This window comes from Pipra filicauda, unplaced genomic scaffold (assembly GCF_003945595.2).
Source record: "Pipra filicauda isolate LSUMZ 115617 unplaced genomic scaffold, ASM394559v2 scaffold504_size407168_pilon, whole genome shotgun sequence".
Taxonomy (NCBI): Eukaryota; Metazoa; Chordata; class Aves; order Passeriformes; family Pipridae; genus Pipra; species Pipra filicauda.
The window spans coordinates 81,498-104,846 of record NW_024104648.1 but is presented as its reverse complement, the minus strand read 5'-3'; the positions used below and the strand labels follow the sequence as shown (position 1 = coordinate 104,846).

Here is a 23,349-nt window from a genome sequence, read left to right as displayed (position 1 = left end):
TAAAGAAGCAGCTGCCTGAGGCAGGGCTGCAGACCAGCAGTCATTAGATTGCACCATTTTCTCACAACCCAGAAGCAGCATTAAAGCAAGTTTTATTTCACAACACCAGTTATATTTCCTGCTTTGAGAGCTCAAGTCCATGCTATTTTTCCTCACAAATATATAAGCAAAGACTCAAAGTGAGACCCAGAGTTCTGTCAATGTCCTGCTATGAAGTGGAGTTAATTATCCAATATACAAGTCACTCGAACACTGCTACAGTTTAAATTGGCATGAGCTGGCACAAAAGGTAGACAAGACCAACTCTGCCATCACAAGATCTCCCCCACAAGACGTGCTAAGAAAACAAACTGCTGTCAGGAAGGTATTTTATCTTGAGCTAACGTTATCTCTAGCAGGACCTACCAATATGAATTTAAAAAAAGAACATTTTATTGGGACATTCAGAAACTGATCCGACACACGCAATGATAACAATCAATGCTACTCGGACAATCTCTGCCAACATCTGCAGGGCACAAGAACCACTGCTGGGTTAACCAGCCTTGCATTTGCAATTAGCCAGGTACTTAAATTTAAGAACCAGCAACACTTAAAAGGAGATAAAACACGGATTTATTTTTTTGTTCTAAAGACTGTAGTCAGGGCCTTCAAGATCACAGATGATAAAGATGAGAATCAGATGACGAGAAGGGGAAGAGGTTGGAGAGGCATGTAAGAATATTTCTCAAGAATGTTTAATGTTCTGCTGAACTAACAAAGCAACAGTTGCCTAAATTAGGACAGTAAAGAGTCCTGATACTTTGAAAATGTTAATTACTCTTTGTCCACATATACACACATCCAATTTCATAGCTTGTACCAGAGTTCAACTGCGATACACAGTCCAAGTACAGATATTTAGCAGCAGTTTCTACTGGAAGGGGGATTATAAATTTCTCATTCCAAACCTTGAAACGTTCAAGCAAAGGGTTTGCCTGCACTGGAGAGGTTCTACTGAGAGAGGTTCTACCCTTGGGGAGGGGGAAAAAAACAAGTCAAAGAGCAGTACTGAAAAAATTAGTATCTCTGCCAAAAGCTGACCAAACAGCAAACTCTTCCAATGTTTTGTCTCTGGCAAATGACACACCACGGATGACAGTACTTGGAGGAGGAAATAATGAAAAAGCAAAGTAATTACAGGAATAGGAAAAATTTCTTTAATAGTTCGTGAGCATAAAAACCTCTGTTCATAATGAACATATATGGATAAACATCTGCAGATGCAGTGTTTCATAACTGACTGCCTGAGGATTTCGTATCAGAATTTACTTATTTTCCTTAAATATATTACAAGCACCTCACCTACTGTTAAATCTTTTCCACAAGCTGAATTTTAAAAAGCTTATACACTTGAAAAAAAATTGTATTTCAGTAGCATCTTTGTCTTCATAAAACAGCTTAAAGAAATGAAAGAATATGAATATAAAATAAGGGATGAATGCATTACAGTACAACATGACTTAAATTTGCATAGTTTCTGTCTATTCTTCCTTCAGTTCACAGCCTTTATTTCTGCTGACTCTCCCTGCTTAGGCTGAATTTACCTAAAAACTACGTAGGATTTCTGGGATTTAGTGTTTGTTTCTTTGTTCTCCTTTGGCTTTTTAAAAGGAAAACAGTATAAATTTATGTATACCAGCAGATTTCAATAACATCCTCTTCATTTTTTGCTGAGATTATCTCCCAGAATGCGCATATATACAAGAGTCTTCATCTATGATGGATGTGCCTCTTTTTACAAGACCTCTTCTTCTTTGGTATTTATCAACAGACTTGCTTAAAATTCCACATAGCTCTCACCGAAGAACAGAGCACTGAATTAAATTTCCAGTGTATGAACAAAACAGACTTTCCTTCTTCTCTGCAGGCTCCTTGCAGAGAACCCAGTGCCCACACAAACACCCTCAAGCTCTGCTGGAAATGCACGACATAGTTCAGATCCAGGGAAGGTTTCTGAGCTGGAAGGACTGATGGTGGCAGTAGCAGACAGAATTTTGCAAGACAAGCTCAGGAGAACAGGACAGCGATGAAAACACTAGGGAAATCCAAGGCAGTCCAAATCCGTGGTTGGGTAAAAGGGGCGATAACACCACGGAGCAAAATGAGGAGGATCAAGCTTCGTTTACATTGTTTGAGGCAGAGTTTGCCGGTGACTCATCCCCGAGGTCGGAGCTGCCCCGAGCTCTGGCCGCAGTGAGTGTTCCCCTCCCTCACACTCGAGTTGGCCTTTTTTGTGCTGTGCTCACCAGCTGACACTTGGCTCTGTGCCTCCTACGCTTTTCCGTGGAATGGGACAGAATCCCATCAGCTCGGCACTGATGCCTGAGCTCACAAACTTAACACGTGGTTGCTAAGTGGTTCTCTTTAAAAGGCCTTGCTGGTAGCCCTGTTGAAACATTAAATTATTCACTGTTTTAAAACACACAGAATTGTTTATGTTTTTTTTCTAATCAATTTTGAGTTTCCTTCACCTTGTAAATTAACAAAAGGGGTGTGTGGGAGGGTTAAACACTTCCAGTTTTAAGAAATTTCTGTTAAAGAGCTATTGGTAATTTCAAAAGATTCATTCCTCTTTCATCCAAGTATTAAAATTCTAGAGCCAACACCTGCTTCGTATCTTGAATTCATTTGCATACATCTAAGAATGTGATGAATCAGGTTAAATGTAAGGACTCCAGCGCTTCCAAGAAACTACATGCAAGTGTTCTGCCTAACTCCCACTTTAGTGCAGGAGCTTTACCCCCCAGTTGTTCACTTTCTAATATGTTGGTCTACATTGAGTACCCCACTCCTTCCCCCAACACAACAGCAGAGGATGATCTGTTATGTTTTAAAATAAATGTTTCAAATTGCTATGCACATAACTGATGCTCAGATAGGATTCTAAAAACCATTCAAGCAGCAACTCAAAAAGCTTCATTAAAAGCCAATTTCAGTGTGCTCTATGTTGAAAAATGTAGTCTGAAAGAAAAATTTAATGATCTTTTTTCTAGTCAACGTAAAGGTAGAAAACTAGCTTCCTGCTAATGTGAGAGTCAAAAGTAAAGGATGCCTTAAAAATCACAAAATTATAAAATGGTTTGGGTTGGAAAGCACCTTAAAGATCCTCTAGTTCCAACTCCCCTGCCATGGTTGCTCAGAGCCCCATCCAGCCTGGCCTTGAACACTTCCAGGGGATGGGGCATCCATAAAAATACAGACCTCTGAAATCTACTGCATTCAAGTGATGCTTTAACAGGATAACTGTTTATGTATTAAGAAACACGGTGCATCCTTCGCTGCAGAGTACACAACACACACAGAGTCATCTGCAAAGGGTCCAGACCCTATTAGAAAGGCTGTACATCTCTTAGGAAGGAGGTGTTGAGCACTTCTAGAATCTAAGTGTTTACCTAAATGTTTAAACCTCTATTTAAAAAGCTGATTTTTCAGATACTCTTAAAAACTGGCTCAAAGTTTTAACTAACAAAAACCAGACCAGAGTGTGGTCACAGAGAGCCCAATTTCCACGTATTCTTCAAACATGAGATCATTATAAACAAGAATATTGCTAAGGTGTTGGGGGAAATATTTTTTGTAAATAAAACATGTTCTGAAATTAATTTTAAATGTTTCCAGGTTAATTTCTTCTCATAAGAATGGATTGCAGAGATCTCAAAATAAAACAGACCTTCAGCAAAACTCTCACCCCTATCTACAGTCTCATCTGATTCACGAATATAACGTTTCAGAGTAGCAACCAAGTCAGCCATTTCAGTCTTGGAGATCGGATTTCAAAAAGATGACGCCCTTGAGAACACATTCAACCACTTGTCTTGTATATGCTTACACACAGCTGGCCTAATCCTTTTCATGACTTCAGATGTGTCATTTACAATTTCCTAAGTTCGAAAAGAGATACTAGTCTCCTTACCCTAAAAATCAAACCGCACTACAATATAGTGTTTATACTAAAAATACTATACTGTGAAGTATTTTTTACTCTACTGCAAAGTAGTTTTCTCCACATCTTTTTTGTTATGATAAAATTTGCTTGTGGATAATTTGGCATCAAATTTAACATCAAATTTTCACCATGTCAAACGGCACTAGGTTTTTAGTAATTTCTGGGACATGGCACAGCAAAGAAACAAAAACAAACCATGTTAAGGAATCCAACAACACTAATTCACCCACTGAAAAGAACTAATGTTTTAAAAATAAAAGGATAAAGAATATACTTGACTATTCAACGGTGTGCATCCTCTGCGTGGTATCCTGAATTTGCTTCATGTAACTTAAACACAAAATTATTCTTATAAAACAAGACACCAAAGCAGCAAGTGCACCACCAGGCAGAGGTTACAAACCAATGCCACCATGCAAACAGCATAAATACATTTCTGATGTCTCCCATGATCTAAACAACCATATACTCAACACACATTTTAACCACAGATATAATGCAAAAATCCTCACTTTTTCTGCAATAAATAGAGGCAAACAAGCTCAGTAATAAACCTTTAGGCTGCCAGTTGCTACCAACAAATACAGCTTGGTCTAGAATCAGAAGTTAATGATGGCAACACACTACTTAGAACTCTGATAGAGACATGACTAGCTGAAAAAAAAACCCCTCTTCAGAAACCAATGGAGCAGTAATCTAAGATTGATACATATGAAAACACTACAGAAGTCTTCATCAAAAATGAAACTCCAATCACATATCCATATTTAACAAAATAGTAATACTGGGAGCATATCACAGCCATGCACTGCTGTGGACAAAGATTCTCAAGTGTTTACAAACTGATGACTCAAATTATATGTATTAGGCATAGAGGACTCACAAATTACCAGCTAAAGCCTTCTCTCTCTGTATTTAGACAAAGATTCCCCAGTGATTATTTATTTCATGTAATGGTTTGAGGTCAGTTATGACGAACACTGTGAAACCAATCTAGGAAACAGTCCCTATCTTGAATTTCCCTGTTTAAAAACAAAATCCGATTCACCCAAGATGAGGAATTTTATCAAGCGGTCCAATAAGATGCATACACAGGTCTACACATGTTTTAGGGCTGAAGAAAAAGCAGCTAAGAATAGGTGCCCTTAGCATAACAGCACAGGGACATTTCACAAGACAACCCTTTCTTTGGTCAGCCTTAGGCAAGAAATACTTTGTTATTTTTACAGGGTAGACTAAACCCCTTGAGAGGGAGCAATGAACTTTATTCTCACGTGGCCAAAAGCAAGTAACACTAAGTGGCTTCTCACCTACCTGCCTGGCTGCAAGCATACACAGGAAAAAACTGCTCTTTTAGTCTCAACCTCTCTCTCCTCTCAGGGCACAAAGCCAGTTTAGGCACCCTACAACATACTTCACTCCTAACACAGTACTGACTGCAACACGAGCTGCTCTGCATCTCTGAGGAACTGGCACCAGGACTGATGGAAAAGCCCCAGGGGCTGAAACTACCAGTTATAACACTTCACCCTACAGACATCAGAACTATCAGAAGTTTGTTTCATATTCTAATGGGAAAAAAAAAAAAAAACAAACAAAAAAAAAAAAAAAACAAAAAAAAAAAAAAAAAAAAAAAAAACCAAAAAGCAAACCAAACAAACAAAAAACCAACCAAAAAAACCACTTAAAGTGATTTTTATTTTAAAGATGGACTGATTTTTGAGTTTACAATGAAACAGCAAAAGCTATATCATTTCCAAAGGTATCTTTAACCCTTTTACTCTTTCGGTTAGTAAATAAACTGCATAACATACATGACAGCTGTACATATCCATCTCCATCTAACATTACAATGTTAGCAAGCAAAAAAAACTTACAGTGTGAGCACATTTCCAAGGGGTAGCTTGCCTCATTTCCCTGAAACACAACAAGAAAAACAGAACAAAGTTGCAATTATTCCCAAATTAGCTTTGAGGAACTATTTAAAGTTTCAGCACCGTAAAGGTCTCGGGCAATACAAGTTACATTGTTCTTAAAAGATATATCTTTTAGACCCACCAACCATGGACAGTGTTTTATTTGGATAGATCTATGTTACCAAAACATACAAAGAAATATGAAACCATTGAGAGATCTCCCAGATGAGAATTCCCATGAAAATGTCAGTGCACACAATTACAGTAAGAACTTCAATCCCATATTCTAAACTCAAAAAAACAAACACTTATATACTGAGCAAATGCTACTTTTGAACTTAAAAATATTTAATTTCAAAACTTTACAAAGCCTGCTTTACTATTTTATTTTCTACATAGAAACAGACATGTCCTTATGAATTCCGATGGCAAATCTTACTCAATTACCAGAAGAAAAGTGTAGTATATTTTTTCCCCTGAGCCACATGCCCATTCCCCCCAAAAAGGACTCACACAGGAAGAACGAAGCAAAAGAAGTGTTTTACATGACCAGAAATTCCGACATGACTGCTTTACATTTAATTATTTTTGTAATGTACTATGTTAATATGTTCCTGTTTTGTAGCCGAATGGAAAGTCAAACTACGATTTTTAATCCTTGCTAAACTACAACGCAGCAATAGCACAAAAAATTAAAACTTTGAGAGTACCAACACTTGAAATTTGCACACACTGAAATCAACATGAACTGCTGACACATGAACGCCAAAAGACACTAAAAGTTGGTGTTTTCCCCCAAATGGTTCACTTCGAGCCAGAGATCACAATACACACATACTTAATGACTTGTTTGAAACCATTAGCAAGGGAGTGACCAGATAACTGAAGGGACTCATAACCATTTCAAAAAAAAAATCTTTTTAAGGGAGTGTTTTACACAAGAAAACAAAACATATTTCAGATGAGTCTAAGACACGTTCTATTCAGCAGTGATTCTCTCACAGTGTAGAGCACAAGGGATTCCACAGCTGAGCACTTGCTCATCAAAATAATACAAAATTGAAGAACAGAAATAGAGATTACTTGACAGAAGAGAAAAAAAAGGAAGAACTACATTTAGCCTGGAAGCATGAGGCTGCATTTCCTAATTAGGTCAGAGAGGGGCAGAACAAACATCTCGTGAATCTAAACATGTCTGAGAGGAGATGTGTTGCTGGGGGGGGGTTAGCATTTTTTTTACCTCCAGTACACTTTCACTTTGCTTATCCCCCACAATCCACAAGCTCTGTAGCTTCTTTAAAAAAGTTCATGCATTTCCTTTATAAGAAGAGCAGCAACAGATATAGCCTTAACTTCTTCCCCAATGTCTACTCAGAGCAGGACAAAGTAGCAGAATAAGAAACGTAGACAAGGACCATCAGGTCCCTAAAAATTCAGAAGCATGACTGAGGTATTCTGCAGGGAATCCAGGAGAACAGTGTCACATGGAAAATCTTGGATGGAACCCAACCAAAGTCTCAGGAAAAACAGCAAAGACCAAAACAGACAGCAAAAGGCAAGTGTCTGTATATGAATATGAAAGGGTAGGGGATTTAAAACGGGGGAAAAGCAGAATTTTGAAACAAAAAGAAACAGGAACCAGGGGATCCAGCTAGGCTGCTCAAGACACGAGGTCATGAAGAGGCAAGAAAAACACCAGACTGGAAGGCTGCAAATTAAAGGAGAAAGTTGAATTAAAACCAGTGCATTTATGCACATGCACACAAATAAACAATCATAATTACATTAGAAGACTGTTCTGGGTATTTACATCCTTGTTCAGGTGTTGGGAAAAGTTAATTTCTAGTAATCAATCAATCTGCCTAAAGAAACATAAAATGCTTTTGAAAACTGAGCAGGAAAAAATGAAAAAAAGGGAATCATTTTCAGTTCATGAACTAAGTGTAACATTTATAAGGAGCCTCACTATGCATCTAGATGCACATGCTAAGCCATAATCAAGTTATGTAAATGGAGTAGTCTAAAAAATATTTGGAGAGCAGAGAAAAAAGTGAAATAAACTTCAGCTTAGCTTTTCTGTGAAATAAGTTACTGCTAAAAAAAAAGTGTTAAGAATACTTACCTATCCAGGGTTGGATCTTGGATACCTAAAAAAGTAGAAAAATCTAGTAAGTGACAATGTAAAAATTACATGATTATTCCATATTTGCCATATAGTACTTAAATAAAGTATTTTAAAAAGTAGTTACCTGGCACTGATGTGCTGAATTTTCATCTTGACAAGAGGATCCAGAAGTCTACTAAAACTTAAAAAGCTGCTGATTGCAGGTTTTTTTGGTGCAGATATCTGAGCTATTCATGCCAAGATTCCTGTTTGCACAGCTGTGACCTGGACAAACACAAAGGTGTTGCTCTATACCAAAGCCTTGATCTTCAGAGATGAAGATGAATTATTTAGTCTTGGGGGCAGGAATTTTTCATCATATTCTGAGCAGTTGTACAAGAAGGTCACTTGTCCCCAAATACAATCAGTCTGTGTACACATGAGACAGAAGATAAGCCCTGAAACACAAGCACTAAGTAGGCTGAGTACTTTGTTGCTTAAGAAAAAAGAATTAAGAGTAGTAGGGAGTAAGTAAAATGGAAGGTTAGAGCTATAACCACATTAACATGCTATGAAAGCAGGGAGGGAAGCACAGCTACAAGACTTCATCAAAGTACCTAAAGAGCCCTTTAAGAAAAGGGAAAGAAACCAGGTACACATTTTCATCTGAACAGGTTTAATAAAAAGAATTACCCAAGTTTAACACTAGGATGAGACGGCATTCTAAAGAATGCTGAAAAATACCACAGTGATTAGATGCACTAACAGAATTTGACAGTTACTGCAAAACATAACCATAATTATACACCTTATTCAGTAAAATAACACTGCACTGAAACTTTATTTATAGTTTTCAGATAATGATACTCATTTATAAAGACAAAAGCCACTGTAAAATGTCCGAAGATGTCATTTTATCTCTGATAAAGTAGTTGATTTATACAAGAGTAACAAGGTTCTGATACAACTCATAAGATCGTCAGTTTTAAAACCTCATTATAATATTAGTGTTTCCTACCAGATACATTTAGTATACCTCACACAAAGTGAGATTATCCTCTCCTATACAGCATATCAGCACATTTAGAAATGAGTGACACATGGTTTGTTGGAGAAATGCAGCTTTTACAGAGTCAACACTCCACAAGAGATTTACTTGGCACCTACGCCTAGTGTAAAACACGCCTTCCTCAGCGGCATCTGGGCATCACCACCAGACTGCTGCTCTTCTCTCCACCTGCCCCATTAGAACAAGGGGCTGGAACATTACAGATACTTTGAACAGCCTTATCCTTTTAGAATAATCTTGCAATTTTCTTGCATGCTGTTTGAGCCCTATGAGTTATTCCTGCTTAAACAGCCGCAAAATCACGACTTGTAGATAGAAATAAACACAGATCAAGGAACAGGCCAGAACTTACTAACAGAAGGCTGACCCAGTTCTGAATACTGCAGGAACACCTGTTTCCCGGAGAGAAGTCAGAACACATCACTAAAGTAGTTCAGAAGTCTACATGACACGTATTGTGTTCCTTTAAGAACAAAAGTGTTCTTTGCAATTTTCTTCTCAACTAAGTACTCTTTTCTCCTTTCACCAGCTGTGCTTTTTGACTGATTAAAGATAGCCTCTTAACAGACTTAAGTCTTTATTTCTTCTGTAGTTTATCCTCAAAAATGTGTTTCTTGATTTTTCTTTCCCTGGCAGTTATTTCAAATACGAAACACTCTCTCTTCTTAAGATCAGTTTTGTACGTGCTCCTCCAAGGTACGATAGTTAAGGGCAATTATCTTGACAAGTTTCCTCTTAGTGAAAGACATGATCTGTGGATAGAAAATAAAAGAGGAAATTAGCAATTAGCAAAATTAGCAACAGAGTCTCAATTCTTAGCTGAAGCTGCTTACATAGAACAGCCTGTACACAGTAAGACATGCCACTGCAAAGCAGTTCTTCAGCATACATTAGTAGAACACTGTTTCTAGGTCTGTTTGACTGTATGTTACTTCTGTGCATGATGCACATCTTTTTGTCAGTAGTTCGGAGACTTAAATTACAGTGTCAGCCTTTAATTAGTTTTCTGCTTTTATATAAGCAGAAATTGTGTTTGAATGCCAGCAAGCCACAATGTCACCTTAGGACTAATCTCAAATTTAGTTCTCCAGTGGGGGTTTGTGAGTGACTACAAATGAAAATTAACTCCTGGACAGCTTAAAAAGTTACATTGTTTCAAAGATTCCTATTTCTTTCCACAGCCAGACAATGAATTAATTCAACAAGGGGTAAGAGTGGTCTCTAATCTGTTGCGTACATGTAGAAGAGTAGTTGTCCAAGATTTACTCCTTTCTGCAGTGACATAGCTCATCCTTGTAAATGGCCTTAAACATGCAAACTGCCTTGTCACACCTCTGCACCAGATGTTTCTGCATTTGTGTATTTGGTGCAGGGGCATCTCATGGGGTATCAGCAACTCTTGTATGGTGTGCTTTGTGCATCTGCTCCTACACCTTCTACCTTACTAATTATCTTTGTTATCACAAGAAAGAAACTACAGGGGGCAAGTGAAGCAGTTAACCAAGTCAGCTGGGGGTATTATCAAGATAATCAGCTCAACTCTCAGGTTACACAAAAAGCTGGTTTCCATCATCCACTTCTACAACTAGAAGAGAATGGAAGTGTTAAGAAGAGATGGAAGAAGCTGGCAGTCAATATTTAAGAAGAGCCTATGCATAAGACCCTTCTCCCTGTTCCACAAATACACCAAATGCTTCTCCATCTTTTCTCATTCTTTCCCATACCACCAAAATTAATGATTGATGAAAATTACCTGTTGCAGAGAATTCTTCCTCCTTCTCGTCCTCCTATGAGCTCATTTTCCATGTATTGCCATTTTCACAAAGCTTTAACAATGAGGAACTGCCAGCTTGGTGAAGATTTTGGTTTTGGTTTGGGTTTTTTTTAAATGATCATTGTTTAGTGTTAGCAGAGCTTTGGCTGTCAGAGGCTGGCACTGTATCCTTCATCAACAAACAGCAGGCAAGTTGGCAAACTAGAAAGGATGGTATATGTTAACAAGACCTACAAGACTTTTGCATGAATAGAGCATGCCACAGACAGATCCAGAGACGCATCCACACTGGTTTAAAATGAATTTCACACAAAGCCCAGGAGGCTTTAAGACACTTTATTATTAGAATTTCTGAATTAATGTTGGTCACAAAAATATGCAAGATCTCACCTACTGTAATTTATACATTTTATATGTGACTTGCCAGAACAATTAAAGCCTAAAAGGAGTTTACCAAAGCACAGATGAAAGACATACCCAAAGTTTCTGTAGACACCACAAGAAATACAGTTTAAAACAAGAAAAGCAAGAAAAAGATTTGAGTGGAAAAAACCAGCAAAAAAACCACTTATCTATCCTGTTCAGAAACAGTATTAATATACTTGGCCTTCTTTTGTTAAATCTAATTAGAAGAAAAAAAACCCCACACTCAAACCCAATACAGAGAAGTTGTGTCAGCCCAAGAGGAGTCTGTGAATCAAGAAAAACATGTCACCAATTATCTTCCAGTTATTTAACAGGAATATCCAATTTATACATTACAAAAGGAAACTTGTAAAGGAGATGTCATTGATAAGATCAGTAGGGAACTTGGCATTTGTGTCTGACATGGAGTAATTAAGTCATCCTTTAGGTTTTTTATTACAGACACTACAGAAATCTGCTAAGAACTGGGATATTCCAACAGTTACCCAAAAACAAGACTGGACTTAATATAAGAGCTGATAATAGTGCAGACTAACTGTCAAAATTTAGAAAGTAACATTAAAACAACTTGGTAACTTCTATATTGTTTTATGCAAAGCAACTACTAGGTACTCTGCATAGAAGTATTCAGGCACAGAGAAAGCAACTCTCCCAAACACTTCCTCCTTGCAATTAGCAGCTCTCCAGCACAAGACTTCTACTCAAATACAAAGAAAATAAATCCACCTCTCAGTTTCTTACGATCATACAAATGTTAAAATATTGTGATGCAAAAGAATTAAGTGAAGCCAAGAAATGAGAGAGTATAACATTAGAAGGTCTGTGGAAGTTCCAAGCAACTTTAGAGCAGCAACAGTTTCACTGTTGACCCCAAATTCTCAGCCTAGTTTCTAAGTTTCTAAGATCATGACCTAAAAAAGGAATTAAAGAAATAGATAAAAATGCCTGACACCCACCTCACATTCAGTATGTTCCAAAATTAAATATCTCCTAGCAGTATGCTGTACTACACTTGCCAGTCTTACATTATATTTCCAGGTCACCAACAAATCCATTCACCCTGAAGCAGGGAGAGCATGACAGCAGTTTAAGAGGCAAGGCTTACAAGCTGAATCCAACTCAGATGACAATTTATTGAGTCTCCATAACTACACAATGTTCACCACCTCAGCTCTGCTTATACTCCATTAATTGCTGCAACCAAAGCTGTGGAAGAATCCCATGACATTTTATAGCCACCACCTTGACTGTCCAAAAGTCCAAAATAGTTTCTGGCACTAGACTGCCAAATCTGGACACCTTGTTACTCTTTGGTGTGAACATTCAGTTGCAGACATGTGCAACAGACCGAATTAAACTGGATAAAAACAAGCAAGGAATTCTTGTTGGTTATCCAGAAAACTAAGGGATTAAAGAAAAGTAAATAAATAAGGAAAGAAAAGACAAGGAAGAAAAACAAAGAGGCAGCAGTAATGGTACCAGGCAAGCAGCACAGACCACAAGTGTGACAGTAAAGGATTCGGGCATTTCTTTACGAAAGAGCTGTGCTCCTCTGCACTTCTTTGAGTAAAAACTACTATTAAAATCACTGATTTTTATTATTAACACAACTCCAACAGCTAGAACTTCCATCATATATTGAATTCACAGAATGGCATTGGGTCATGAAAGAAATACAGAATATGGTCTTTACCAAATAAATCTTGCAATGGTCTGCTTACAAAGGAATGAACAGCATTTTTATGGAAGAGTATCCACCATTTGTTTCTTTAATTCTTTAATCAACCAGCAACAAGGTGTACATTGTAGCAGTGGATTATAGTTATTTTCTCCTGGACCACTGAAGACAAGATATAGCAACAAGAACAAACTATGAAATTTATGTAGTGACCTTAAATCTTGATACTTAGATTATCTTGGGTGCAATGACACCGTGCATGCAGGACAACCAGGGGAATCAGGCCCAGTCAGCAGGGGTTCATGACAGGCAGGTCCTGCTTGACCGGCCTCACCTCTTCCAGGTGACTCACCTGGTGGATGAGGAAAAGGCTGTGGGTGTTGTTTACCTGGACTTCAGACAAAGCCTTTGACACTGTTTCCCCAGTTCTCTTGGAAGCACTGCCTGCTCATGGGTGCACTGTTCACTGGGTAAAAAACTGTCTGGATGGCCGAGCCCAGAGAGTGGTGGGGAATGGAGTTACATGCAGCTGAAGGCTGATCACTAGTGGTGTTCCCTGGGGATCAGTTTTGGGGCAGGTCCTATTTAATATCTTTGTGATTGATCCGGCTGAAAAGATTGAGTGCGCCCTCAGTCTGCAGACTAAACTGAGTAGGGTGGGAGTGTCAATCTGCTGGAAGGTAGGAAGGTTCTGCAGAGGCATCTGGACAGGTTGGAGCAATGGGCCAAGGCCAATGGTGTGAGGTTCAATAAGGCAAAGTGCCAGGTGGGCCCTGCACTTGTGTCACAACAACTCCACACAGCGCTCCAGGTTGGGGGCAGAGTGGCTGGAAAGTGGCCCAGAGAAAAAGAACCTGGGGGTGCTGGTCAACAGTGGCTGAACATGAGCCCAGGAGGCCAAAAAAGGCCAATGGCATCCTGGCCTGTATCAAAAACAGTGTGGCCAGTGGGACTAGGGCAGTGATTGTCACCTGTACTCAGCACTGGTGAGGCTGCACCGAGCAATCCTGTGCTCACTTTTGGGCCCCTCACTTCAAGAAGGGCATCAAGATGCTGGAGCGAATTCAGAGAAGGGCAACAAAGCTGGTGAAGGGTATGGAGCACAAATCCTATGAGGAGCACTTGAGGGAGCTGGAGTTGTTTAGCCTGAAGAAAAGGAGGCTCAGGGATGACCTTATCACTCTCTACAACCCCTGGAAAGGAGGTTGTAGCCAGGTGGGGGTCAGTCTTTTCTCCCAGGCAATCAGGGATAGGGGAAACAGCCTCAAGTTGCACAGGGGAGGCCCAAGTCAGGTAACAGGAACAATTTCTTCACTGAAAGAGTGGTTAAACATTGGAACAGGCTCCCCAGGGACGTGGTGGAGTCACTGTCCTGGAAAGTGTTCAAAAAAGCGAACGGATGTGGTACTTTGCGGTATCTTGCAATATGGATTAGTGGGCATGGTGGGATTCACTCAAAGGCTGGACTTGATGATCTTGGATAGCTTTGCCAACCTTAATGATTCGATGATTATTTTGTACCTTCCTTTGAGCTGTTAAGAGGTCCCTGGCTATACAGAGATAAAGGATTCAACAGTCACCTAGCTTTAGGATGCACCCTAAATAAATAAAAAAAAAAAAAGCACACAAACCCCCCCCCCACACACACACAAAGGAAAAAAAAAACAAAACAAACAAAAAAAACCCCTTTGAACTTGCTTTTAAGTTATTCCAAGTGTTTTTGGGACATATTGGCTATTATGTATCAACTATGACTGGTAACTGGAAAAAAACATAGGGCTTGAGGAAAAAAGGTTGCAGGAAGGCTCCTTTATTTCATTTAGAAATTTCAGTAATGATTTAACTTATCTGACTCAGCTATAGCCCCATCTTTGAAGCTCCCTGTGTTGAAGATTCTAAACCAAGAGTGTCAAATAGAGAGAAACTGAAAACTGCCATCATCTAATTCCTGCACCTTAATGCAAAAATGTAATTTTTCAAATCTTAATTTGCCAAGGGATTGCTAACCTGCTCTCCTCTACTTTTTCTTCACATACACAAACATTAGCCAAACCTTGATCCCATAGGAGCTGAAAAACCGAGAAGCACGTTTTTAATGGCCCAGAAAATGTAATAACTGAAGTGTCCAATGCTCTAGGAGTCTAATAATCTTTTCTCTTTGAACAAAAAAATCATCTAAAAGAGTTGGAAAAAACATACAACTTTCATTCGGGATTAAAAACAAACATTGTAATTAGTTAACACATTATTGTCCAATCAAGGTTTCCTCGGAAGAGGTAGAGGAATTTTCCATTTTCTGGCAGGCACAGTTTTCAAGAGGATACAACTTTCTAGCATGATACATCCACAACTCCTCACTATCTCTGTTACAATTCCACTTAGCTGTTTAATACCAGTGACATAAGACTGCCAATCCACTCTTCCGTTCCACCTTCATGTTTGAATACAATCTCCATTCTGGAGCCTACAGGATAAACTGTGTTCTCCCCTGTACCTGCAGATGAGTGTGATCATTATCCCTTGAAAATTTACCCCTGATAACTTTTTGCCCAACACTTTCAGTTACATTTCTTGTAAAGTTTATTAGAGTTCTGAAAAACCACTTAACCTGTATCAGTGCTCAGTTGTTATGTATGATCTTAACTCAAAAGTGAAAACTACCGAAGTACAAAAGTTCTTACAGCTGTTGTTAATATTCTAACTCAATACCTCACCTGAATGCTAATCAACAGCAAACATCAAGGAAGGCTACAAGCATTTTGTAGTCAAAAAAGGGCACTGCTGGAAAAAAAACCAAAATTAAACACAGCTTCTTTTAACGTACCTTAAAAAGGAGAAGATTTCAAGTTTTAAATGTGTTACCCCCAAAGCAGCCTAAACTTGTTAATCCTGCCTCTAAAGAAAACACTGACCTTCAGTACTGAAGGAACTCAAAAAAAGATTAATACCTAATTCTTCAACATGGCATTTAAATTGCAGACATCAGAGATAATGAACCAAGGCAAAGGGGATTGCCGGATTTGGGATTACAGTAGAGATCAAGTCGGGTTAAAGCTGTGACAGCACTCTGACATTGTTGTTCATCGCAAGTATGCAGAGTAGGTGTCAAAATTCCCTTTGCCACATTTAAAACAGAAAGTCTTATTAAAAAAAAAACCAATCTTTATTTTGGATATACTTATTCCATTTGCTCACAAGAAAACAAGTGATAATTCTTTAGAAGATTCTTCCCTCTAACATGTATGTCAGGTTCTACCACATCCACCTCAGGAGGCAAGAAAGACTGCACAAGCCTTAGGAAGAGCCTGCAGTTTACTCCTTAGTCACCATCTAATCCAGTCATGCCTCTGCTCAAGCTCTGTCAGTCATTTTAAGGGAAACCACTTGTCCCCTGGCTGGCAGTTGGCCAGACACTTCTGCTATGCTTTATTTAAATCCTTCACTGTCCACGGGGCTCCTCCAATGTGAGATATTAATGGCTTAAGGCCATCACAGTCAAGTAACTATTCTAGGATATCATAGGGAAGCCCTAAACCAATGAAGCAAGAAGCAAACCTGAAACCAGAGATGGGTACTGCTGCCAAAGACTCGACCAGACAGGAAAACTAAAGGAATCAAGGCTATAATTATAAGAGGATTCATCCTTTATCTTCAATACACTGTTTGGCTTTATTAATATTAAAGGAAACACAGACATAAAACCAATTTCAAATATAATATTTTATTCAAATAGAATAGCCCCACTCATTTAAATTTTTAATTTTTTGAATTTCAAGTGTTCAGGACTGAAAAGCAATCCATAAAGTTTGTCCAGTTACAGCAGGGATTTTATAGTTTATATTCATATACATAAATGCCATAGCTTTTCCTATCTGAACTCACAACCGCTGAGTTTTCAGCAAAAATCCAAACTTGCACGATCTTGAAGGTATGATAAAATATTTGGTTTGACATACAGACACACAACACTATTTACTTAGCAGCAGACAAACAAAAGGTGTCTCCCAGAAAAAAAAATTGTCATCCAAGACAGAATAAGACATACAGATCCAGTAGAAACACCAAAGAAAGCAGTTTGCCAAGCTGCTTAAGAACAAAGTACGATCAAAGATAAAAACAGTTTTACTGCAAAGTCTTTTTCCTAACTTTGGAGGACAAAAGAAGCCAAGTCAAAGCATACACTGATAATACCATTCATAGATACGTATCTATCCCCACAAACAACCTCACACAAGTTTGAGGAAGACATAATAAAAACCGAAATAACGAGATTATTTTAAACTTAACTCAATAGTTACCTCTGTAATACGTGTGACTATTCACATTTTCTGTTCTATTTTATGATCTCCCTAATAGAGCTTGCAGTATTGTCAGGTAGACAAGAGTAAATAAACAGTGCCAGAGACAACCACAGTGAGTTTTTAAAACGAGGTGAGGCAGAGAATTGATTGTGCCACATACAGAAAACTAACAAATTAATCTTATTTGAAGGAGAAAAGCAAAATCTCACGTATATGAGAAACCACAAGCTCTCATACAAAACAATAAGAGCTCTCACTGCAAAAACTTGCATAAACACAGCAATCTGTAAATAAAACTTGAGAGAAAAGCAGTGACAGGAACAGAAGTGTTAACTTTATGAGCTAAGGTACAATTCACAATTTTGCTTTTGGCGGTTCCCAGCTGCTACTCTTTAGAGGCAACAACCCAGCCTGCTTATGCAATCACTTCAGAGCTGCATTTCTAAAGCTTGCATCACTCTCGAAAATTCTCAGAACCCTGTAATTTTAAGTGCATAAATGAATAATGAACTCTCCAAAAGCCAAGGAAAGGAGTTTCCCAGGAAGATTCTGAAGTAACTCAGCCTTTAGCAGGGGAACAATAAAGTTCTGCCACCACTAAATCACACTAAGTTCTGATGTAATCAAGAGTTCACATTGGGAAGTCGTTGGGGTAAGACAGGTTGCTCCTCCATTGCCTCTGGAGGAGTCACAAAATATTTACAAGGTACTAATTTATCTGTTCCACTTATGTTAATGTATTGCACAAGCCCCTTCACTGGAGTTTATTCAACTCCTGGAGCTAAGGAGGAGGCAACAGCAGCTTTCTTCTCAGCTTTAAAGATAACTGCAATTAAGTTTCTAAATCAATCCACCCCATGACTGTGCTGTTACATGGACTAACCCCACTCCAGTGAAAATGAAATCAGGCTGTCCAGAAAATTTGTAATCTAAGTACACAGAAAGGTAGAAAATACAAAAGACTGCAAGGGAACAGACATATCAATGACAAATTACAAAAAATACCCCACAAACCTGAAACAAACAAGAAACAACCACAAATCTTTATGCATAACAAAAGTAGCATTGAAGAGTTTTAGAGTACTTCAAAGAAGGCAACTCAGTAAGTATGTAGTGCAAAAGCTTGTCTGAAGAGTATGGGAGAAAGCATAAAAAGTGACTGAAGTTTGTAACAAGTGACTAAGGTGTCATGGGATTATCACAGTTAAGGGTCAACATCTTAATGACAAAGAAATTACAGCAACTTACAGTTAACAGGATATTAAAGAGAAACAAAAAACAAAGCATATACACTGATCTTCTCTTTGGGACACTGATGGACATAAACTGGATATCAGACACTTATGATCTTCTCCAATTTAATCACTTCATTAATAAGAAGGATTTTTTTTCCCCTTCAGTGAATAGGAACATAGAAAATCCAAGCAACTGCACACAGTAAATTGTGTCACACTCCTGTGAAAGAACAACAATTTCAGATTTGCAAAGTAGAATAACACAGAACAAAGGAAATAAAACTTCACTCAAAACATTAAGACTAAGTATGCAAGCATCACTGAGAACCTGGAGGGACTACAAAGTTGCACAGTTTTCACCAGGAATTAAAATGGATTATACTCAAGCTATTATTTAGCATCTCATACTCTGTCAAATGAAGAAAGATAAAACTACCCAAAAGACTCAAAACATTCATTATGCAGGTAAAATATTTAGTAGGTAATTAAAGCTCTTTCAGCTTCTGCTTTTCTCTGCAACAATTTGGAAATAAAACAGATTTTTCCCAGAAAACAGACAATGCTCCAAACACTTCAACACAAAGCAATAGAAGAGTGGTCCATCCAACAAAACAGAATTAATCACTGGCTGACCTACATATAAATAGAAACAGAACAGTTACTTTACAAGAAGACATTAAATGACCTAAAGCTATATTGAAATATAATTTGTTATCTATAGACACGCTCTCATGAGGCTGCCTTCAATTAGGCCAATTTAATTCTCTGTACTTCCAGGTACTATAAAACCAAAAAGAACTAGGGAGCTTCAGCAAACAGCTCTCCAGAACAATCCCAGTAAAAACTCTGCCAAGTTAATTGGTATTCAATATCCCTGCAAAATTAACAGAAATAGTTAAAGAATTATATTCTCTGTAATATTTCCAGTCAAACACTCCTGCTGCTGGATCGATGAGGAGTGTGAAACACAGGCTTTCTTTTCTCTCTTTAGTCATTTGTGGAAATTGGTCACTTAAAGGTACAGTACTTGTTACTATGCTTGCAAACTTAAACTTATTTTTGAGTAGTCTTCAAAAAGCTAAAAGCAAGTGCTATCAACATCTGTAGAATCAAAAACTACCTCTTTAAAATACGATTTGTGACACTCCAAATAAAAGGAATGAGTAAAGCTTAGGACAGCACAGTCTTTTGAAGTTTCTGAACTTCCTGAATTTGCTTGTACCAATAAGATCACACGTAACACTGAAAGCCTGAACTCTACAGGCAAAAAAAACCCAATCATTATATCAGTTTCCTCCTACTACTCTTCTGCAATGCTGTGAGCATTAGAAAGGAGTAAGAGTACTTCTCTTTGAAGAGGGTTTTCCAAAATGCAGAAAAGGAGCTACAGCAGTCACAGAACCCCAAGTGAAGAAAACAAATCCCCTTCCTAATTTCCGCAAGAAATGGCCATAGGTCCTTGTGCCTCATCAGATGTATCTCACATCTGTATCAGGCTGAGACAAACATAAAAGATGAGAACGTACATGGAAATAAAATGAACCATATTATCCTCCAACAGCAGCCAACAAACGCATTAATTAATGTATTTGCTCCTCATGTAGTTCATAAAGGTCCCTTGCCACAAACTGTTAACCAAGTTGAGCAAGCAAAGATCACTATCAGGTAGAAAGTAAGTTTAGATGGCTTCATATTTTAGGGGGTTTAGACACAGCAGATTCACTGCAAGTGGTATCTGTAGAGAGGAAAGAAAACAGCAAAGATACATTAACAGATTATGCTGCAACATATAACAGTACTATGCTCCTTAGTGTAAAAGACTACACTGCTGTTGAATATAATTTCCTGTTCAAGAAGCAGGTTGGAAACAGTCAAGAACAACATGACCTGTACATCTTTCTCTACCAATTGATTATCCTAAGTTTTTAGGCTTTACCAGTGTATTCAGTAATGCGTTAAGTGTAAAGGGTAAGGCTTTGGGAACAGTTGCAGATGTATTTTAAATGAATCTGAGAAGGCCTGGAGGAAAAAGAAAGACAATGCAGCTCTACTGCACACAACAGTTTACTATCAGTTTTATTAAAACACCCTTGAGCAGGGAAGTTTAAGTGCCAATTCAGAAAGTACCAGCAGTTCACACAGGCTCTACCACAAGGGCTTAAAACAGGAAAGTCACATAGGCCAGCACACAGTACTGCACAAACAGGCTGCAGAAATAGGTGCTGCTGCCAGCCCTTCTTCCCATGTAACAAACTTATAAACAGTTCAGTATCACTTAGCGTGAAAAAGGGAAATATGAGCTTGAAAGGAGGTGAGTGTTCTAAGCCTGCACAACAAGAAGGGAGAAAGGGGAAACAGCACAGTAAAAAAGATCACCAAGTAGGCAAAGTGTCATTCAGGATCCATCACAAAAGAGGTTGAAGAACATTGTGAAGAGTTGTGAAAATGACACGTTATCTCAAAACAGAAAAGACAGATCAAAAATGGGATTTGATTTCACAAACTGACAAGAACAGAAAACAATCAAGGTGTCAAGGATGCAGAACTGGGAAAGATGTGCAAATCAAAGGAAGAAGCAGACTGTACTGAAGGGGAATTATTGCACAGATACTGAATTTGAAAAATAGAGATTATTTGTACTCTGGTATTCTTAACCATAGTTAACACTAATCTTAGTTATTTTCTTTGTTTGTTTTGTTTTTTTTACTAAAGGAAAATAACTTAATCAGAACTTATTGGTGCCACCTATTAAACTGAGACATTTTAACAAACTCAGGTTTAGTTTATGCCATTCAAGGATTCATGAAGAATTCAGAAAAGAATAAAGATGAGCCATATGGTTTGAAAACAGGCCCTACCAAAACTCTGATACGATGCAGAGGGATCAAAACCACTGTAATTACAATATTAAGAATTTTACACAACATTAAACAGGTCTTCTGGGCATTACCAGCTTCCATTCTAAGTGAACACTTAATTGCCAACACTCTAGAACTTCAGAAAAATTAGCAATTGGTTTTCTGAAAAAAGATGCATTGCAAATTTCCAACCTCTTCTAATTATCACAGACTTCACAATGAAAGGAAAGCAAAATGAAATATAGTAAAACATAAAAAATACCACAATGCTTTCAATTAAGGTTTTCACTGCTATGGAGTATTCCAAAACCTCGAAAGAGTTTTCTTTATATAACCTGTGTCATGGAGAAACTACTGACTTATAATGCTGAGATGATGTCCATTCAGGAGCTGGTTATATAAAGTAATATTCAAATGTGATTTAAAAGATAGAATATTTTAGGTAAAGTTCTTCAGGGCAGGAACTGACTTGTTTCTTGTATTTATATACAGGAATGTAAATACTGAGTATCAAATAGAGACATCTGTCACTTTGTTACAAGCTAATAAAAGGGTACTCAAAAGATTAAATTAGAATTCCAACCTAGTTTCAGTAGCTTATAAACAATCATGTCAAATGTTTGAAGAATTATCTAAAATCTCATTACCAAAATACTGCCAACATCTGTAAGTGAAAGGTTCGTAGCACTTGCTAAAGAAAAGATCCCTTCATCCTGACAGAAGTCAAAGCTCATTAGTTGCTGTAACTGGCAATACAACCAGAAACAGCTGTTCCTGAAGAGCTGTGAATTTTTTAAAGTCATAAATGTACATAAAAGCAAGCATAAAAGTACACACAATGCAGCATTAGAAAAATTACTACTACTTATATGGTCTGCAGGTCCCAAAATAAGTCAAGCAGATGCACCCCCACAGAGCACCAGTGACTTCCAGTAATAATTCCCAGTTGTTCCCAGTCAAGACTCCAGTCCAAGGCACAGTACAAGTAAGTGCATCCAACCCCCCAAAGACCGACCCAACTGTGCATGTAAACACAACCTGCCCTCTGAACCACAGGCTGTCATCCTTCTGCTACTCCTCATCTCATCTCCTCATATGCCATACTTTCCAAAATTTACTGTTTGCAAACCTTAAAGGCAGCGGATAATAAATGTGCATACATTTGTACACCAGTAATATGAACCGCAAACCAAAGGGCACTTCTGATTTTAAAACAAGAGTTTTAACAGCTCTTTGGGAAACACTGGGTAACATGGATGGACTTCACACACACTGCACAGAAGCTGAGCAACAGCTCTTAGAAAGAAGCCAAGATAAAACCTCTGCTAAACCCCGTGCACACTCTCCTCCTCAAAACAATTTTTCTGGAATCTTCAGATGCTCTGCCCCCTGCTACAGAGCAGTGAAGTATTACTACATCATGCAATGCCTAAATCCTAAATCACCATCTTCTCCTTCCACTCAGTTTTAGTCCCTTTTACTCATATGACTTTTTGTTTTCTCACCACGAAGGGACATTTTGTCACCTTCTAACTCACTGTTCCATTTTTTTCAAGGCCTCTCAAAAGAGATTTTTTCAGAAGTGACCTTTGGCAAACTCAGCTGCACCAACACTAGAGGTGCACTCTAATATCCAAGACTACAAACTTACTAACCTATCATATTTTACAAATTACATGTATTATTAATCTGATTTTTCAATGCACTGTCTGAAATTTTTAAAAAAAAAAAAAGTGGTACCTAACGCAAACGCTTTAATCTTATTACTAAAATGAACAAACTGTTTTGAATAAAATGTTTCAGGAAAACTAACACTGTTTTTATAAGGATCACTGAAAAAGTTTGAGAATAAGTAAAGAACAGATATTATGCTCAACACCCCTATGAAGAACAGTGATTAGAGTACCAAGATAGCCTATTTAAGCCAAATATAAAAATCAAGTCTATTTATTCATATAGCATTTTTATTATTGCTGTTTAGAAGTTCTTCTATTTATCAG

The 23,349-nt window shown here is 38.0% G+C and overlaps 1 protein-coding gene across 2 annotated transcripts in view; it reads right to left on the bottom strand.

Annotated features, from left to right (window-relative positions):
- The window catches only part of PPP3R1 (protein phosphatase 3 regulatory subunit B, alpha), a 39,582-nt gene that overhangs the window by 8,865 nt on the left and 7,368 nt on the right, over positions 1–23,349 (bottom strand). The window contains exons 1-2 of one of the 2 annotated variants that reach the window (XM_027745823.2): positions 8,027–8,053; positions 5,866–5,905 (exon numbers count right to left, since the gene is read on the bottom strand). In XM_027745823.2, the coding sequence (XP_027601624.1) occupies positions 5,866–5,878 (13 nt within the window). In that variant the 5' untranslated portion in view covers positions 5,879–5,905; positions 8,027–8,053. Of the gene's footprint in view, positions 1–5,865; positions 5,906–8,026; positions 8,054–23,349 lie in introns of those variants that run through there. The other variant, XM_027745822.2, reaches the window with a different exon arrangement.